The following is a 4,485-nucleotide window of genomic DNA, read 5'->3' on the forward strand; positions in this document are numbered from 1 at the left end:
TTCGCAATAGTTAGTTTTCCCATAGGCTTGAGTCTGAGGACCATGCAAGGCCTTGGTTCCGTCTAACACTTAGGATCTTTTCTGAAGTAGTTAATTTCACTAAGAATGGCCATCGAAATGAGAGCTACATAATTAGGAGAGGCTTAAAATTTGGATCAAAAGAAACTTTTTCATTAATAATAATATCTTTTCAGATTATTTACATTCCATGGGCGAGGTACAAGTTTTTCATCTAAATCTTCTAAATAGTATGCGCCTATCCCTGCTATTGAGGTAATTCGGTAGGGCCCCTCCCAGTTTGGTCCTAGCTTCCCCCAGGAAGGGTTCTTAGCAACCCCTACGACTTTCCTCAGCACCAAGTCCCCCAATGCTAGTGGTCTAAGTTTCACATTGGCGTCATATCTTTGCTTGAGTTTTTGTTCGTAATAGGCCAGCTGGACCATTGCTCGTTCTCTTCGTTCGTCAACCAGGTCCAGGCTCCTCCCCAACAGTTCGTTGTTGCTGTCTAGAGTGAAAGAGCTCATCCTTTACATTGGAAAGTTTGTCTCTAGGGGGATAACTACCTCGGCACCATAAGTCATGGCAAAAGGTGTTTCCCCTGTTGACCGCCTAGGCGTAGTCTGGTACGTCTAGAGAACGTGGAGCAACTCCTTTATCCCATCTTCCCTTGGCGTCAGCCAGTCTCTTCTTGAGCCCATTGACGATGACCTTATTGACAGCCTCGACCTGTCCATTTCCCTGAGGGTAGGCGGGCGTTGAGTATCTGTTTATGATCCCTAGTTCACAACAATACCTTCTGAAGGCCTTGCTATTGAATTAGAGCCCATTATCTGAGATGAGGGTATGCAGGACACTGAATCACGTGACAATATTCCTCCAAAGGAATTTCTTTGCGTCCACGTCCCTGATGTTGGCCAGGGGCTCTGCCTCCACCCACTTGGTGAAGTAGTCTGTGGCCACCAAGAGATATCTCTTATTCCCTGGTGCTTTGGGGAAAGGTCCTACAATGTCCAAGCCTTACTAGGCAAACGACTATGGACTGGACAAAGGATTGAGGGCCCCTCCGGGCTGATGAATATTCGGGGTGAACCTTTGGCATTGGTCACACTGTTTGACATAGTCTAGGGCTTCCTTCTACATTCTTAACCACCAGTATCCTTACGTGACAGCTCGGTGGGACAGGGATCTTGCTCCCGTATGGCTCCCACAGATTCCCTCGTGCAGCTCTTCGAGTAATAATTCTGTTACTTCGAGATGGACGCATAGTAGGTATGGTCCAGAGTAGAAGCACCTATACAACTTGTGGTCATCGGACAACCAGAATCGAGAAGCACTCCTTCGTATTTTCTCTGCCTCTGACTTCTCCTCGGGCAGAACATCGTCTTTGAGGAATCTCATTATAGGGTCCATCCAGCTGGGGCCCATTTCGACCTGATGGATGGGGATTGCTCCCCTTGCCACCTCACTCGCTTTCTTTAGATGTTTCACAAGTATGATCCGAGGCAGACCCACGGTCGAGGAGGTTGCGAGTGTGGCTAACGAGTCAGCATGGCTGTTCCCACTCTTGGGAATGTGAGACAAGCTGAAGGGGCTGAACTCTGACTGCAAGCGCTTGACCTGGCTCAGGTACTCTTGCATTCTCGAGTCTTTGGCCTCCATCTCTCCCTTTACCTGCCCTACCACCAATTTCGAGTCTGAGAATATCTTCACTGACTTTCCTCCCATCTTCTGTACCATGATCATTCCTTGCAATAATGCCTCATACTCGGCCTCGTTGTTTGTGGCCGAGAACCAAAGCCTCAAGGACTTCTTTATGACATGATCTTCAAGGGATACTAAGACTAATCCTACTCCTAACCCTCTCTGGTTTGCCGTGCCATCAACATATACTTTCCAACATGGTGGCCTCGAGATAGAGACTGCTCCAACTGCCTTCTCATCAAAGATCCTCCCTTCGGCCCCCACTTTTATAGTAGGCTCAGCGAACTCTGCTATCAAATCTGCCAGAGCCTGGCCCTTTATGGCAGTCCAAGGCATGTATTTAACATTGAAGGCCCCCAGGATGGTATTCCACTTCGCAATTCTTCCCGTATAATTGGCAGCCCGAAGTACGGACTTCAAGGGCAATTGGGTTAAAACGACCACCGTATGAGCCTGGAAATAATGGGGCAACTTTCGCGTAGCATGGACCACAACAAGTATGGCTTTCTCCAAGGGTAAGTACTTGACCTTGGCTTCGTGCAATGACTTGCTAATGTAGTAGACTGGTTTTTGAATACCACTGTCATCTCGTATCAGCACCAGGCTCATAGCGTGGTGCGCCACGGCAATGTATGTGTATAGGACCTTATTGGCCTCCAGATTAGACATGATGGGTGGCCGAGCTAGGTACTCTTTGAGTTGCTGGAAGGCTATGGCACATTCTTCGGACCACTCGAATCCTTTCCACTTATTGATCAGGAGATAGAAGGGTCTGCACCTGTCAACCGACCTGGAAATGAATCAATTCAGAGCCGCGATCATTCCAGCAAGCTTTTGGATCTCCTTGGGGTTTCGCGGAGGCCTTTGGTTTTGGATAGCCTTGATTTGGTCGAGGTCAACCTCGATCCCCCGGTGGGTAATGATATAGCCTAAGAACTTGCCAGATCCCACGCCAAACGAGCACTTGGAAGCATTTAGTCACAGCCTGTGCTTTCTGAGGACGTCGAATATACAGTTGAGGTCCCCCAGATGCTCAGACACCAGTTTGCTCTTCACCACCATATCGTCAACATAGATCTTGATGTTTTTGCCCAACAACGGCTTGAACATTCTCATCATCATCCTCTGATAAGTAGATCCAGCATTTTTCAGGCCGAATGACATCACCTTGTAATGGTAGTTCCCGATGGGTGTCACGAAGGCTGTCTTCTCCTGATCCTCCAAGGCTAGTGGGATCTGATGATAGCCCTGAAAGGCATCTAGGAAGCTCATCTGAGGATGGCCTACGGTCGCATCTACCAGCTGGTCTATTCGTGGCATTGGGAAGGGGTCATTTGGGCATGCTTTATTCAGGTTCGTGAAGTCTACGCAAACCCTCCATTTCTAGCTTTTTTTCCTGACCACCACAGTGTTGGCCAACCACTCGGGGTAAAAAACTTCTTTAATAGCCCCCGTGCGCTTAAGCTTATTGACCTCTTCCCTAATTGCATCGGCATGCTCTTTTGACGGGCGTCGGGGTGGCTGCTTCTTAGGGGTCACAGATGGGTTGACGTTAAGGTGGTGACAGATGAAGGATGGATCAATCCCTGGGGCATCGCAGGGATCCCATGCGAACACGTCAAGGTTCCTCCTGAGGAACTCAAGTAACTCCTCCTTCTCCTAGGGAGGCAATTGGGTTCCGACTTAGAAGAACCTCTCCTGGTCATCGTCGATGGCCACTTTTTCTAGGCCCTCAAGTTTTGCTTCCTCGGCGGCCGTATCAGCTAGCGCCACCGAGGTAATTAACTGCTATAAGTTTTCAGCCACGGTGGCCGAGGATTCCATATCTTGCCGATGTGAGGTGGCTGCCACCATTCACCGCCTTTCCGTTAACTGGCATCCCCGGATCTCGAGGACTCGTCCTCCTGACGGGAATTTCACCTTCTGGTGCAAGGAAGAGGCAACGCCTCCCAAGGTGTGGAGCCAAGGCCTTCCTACAATGGCAGTGTAGGGGGAGTATGTGTCCACCACTATAAAGTCCACCTCCACTACTTTCAGGCCGGTCTAGATGGGTAGCCTGATCATACCCTCCGGGATGACTAACTTCCCATCAAAGCTCATCAAGGGGGAGCTATAGGGCGACAGGTCCTCAGGCTTTAGCCCCAGCCCCTTATAAAGGTCAGGGTACATAACCTCAGCCGCGCTGCCACTATCCACCATCACCCTTCTGACGTCGTAGTCTCTAATTCTGAGGGTAATCACCAAAGCATCGTCGTGGGGTTGGGTGGTCCCGTCCTTGTCCTCCTCGAAAAAAGTTAAGGTCGGGTGAAAGCCTTTTCTGGCCTTCTTCGACTCAGACTGGGACTCCCCAGCAAGAACCTGGGTCACAGATAGCACTCGCGAGGGGCGCGTGCCTGTTCTTCCTAGCGCAGCCAGGATCACATTAATCGTTCCAGCGGGCTGCCTCATGGCAATGTCCCTCCGTGGCTCCTAGTAGGTCTGGCCCTGATGGCCGCTGGAATGGTGCAGGAAGTGCTTCAGCTTCCCCTCCCGGACTAACTGGTCCAGATAGTTCCAGAGATTCCTGCAGTCCTCCGTAGCGTGGCTGTGGTCCTGGTGATATTGGTAGTAACGGTCCTGATTACTCTTCTCAGGATCCCCCGACATCTTATTGGGCCACTTGAAGTACGGTTCGTTCTTGATCTTTTCCAGCACCTTGTGTACTGGTTATCAGAACACAACGCCGACAGCTGAGGCATTTGTCGCCCCAGATTGTCCCATGAAATCTCTCCTCGGACAGGCGTT

At 50.1% G+C, this 4,485-nt stretch overlaps 2 protein-coding genes across 2 annotated transcripts; both read right to left on the minus strand.

Annotated features, from left to right (window-relative positions):
* Positions 1–1,158: 1,158 nt before the first annotated feature.
* LOC112010814 (uncharacterized) lies at positions 1,159–3,021 on the minus strand. The gene is made up of 2 exons (XM_065772088.1): positions 2,684–3,021; positions 1,159–2,491 (listed from the first exon to the last, which is right to left on the minus strand). The coding sequence occupies exons 1-2, from the start codon at positions 3,019–3,021 to the stop codon at positions 1,159–1,161; spliced, it is 1,671 nt and encodes a 556-aa protein (XP_065628160.1).
* Positions 3,022–3,744: 723 nt separating this feature from the next.
* On the minus strand, positions 3,745–4,149 carry LOC136066966 (uncharacterized). The gene has a single exon (XM_065772089.1). The coding sequence runs from the start codon at positions 4,147–4,149 to the stop codon at positions 3,745–3,747; it is 405 nt and encodes a 134-aa protein (XP_065628161.1).
* Between the last annotated feature and the right edge of the window lie 336 nt (positions 4,150–4,485).

This window comes from Quercus suber, unplaced genomic scaffold (genome assembly GCF_002906115.3).
Source record: "Quercus suber isolate HL8 unplaced genomic scaffold, Cork oak 2.0 scaffold_53, whole genome shotgun sequence".
In the NCBI taxonomy this organism is placed as follows: Eukaryota; Viridiplantae; Streptophyta; class Magnoliopsida; order Fagales; family Fagaceae; genus Quercus; species Quercus suber.

Excerpts from the sequence above, each read along its gene's own strand:
- LOC112010814 (XM_065772088.1), bottom strand. The coding sequence starts at position 3,021 with ATGCCACGAATAGACCAGCTGGTAGATGCGACCGTAGGCCATCCTCAG. Across the intron at positions 2,492-2,683 it reads GTCCTCAGAAAGCACAGGCT|GTCGGTTGACAGGTGCAGAC; the intron begins GTGACTAAATGC and ends ATTCATTTCCAG.
- LOC136066966 (XM_065772089.1), bottom strand. The coding sequence starts at position 4,149 with ATGAGGCAGCCCGCTGGAACGATTAATGTGATCCTGGCTGCGCTAGGA.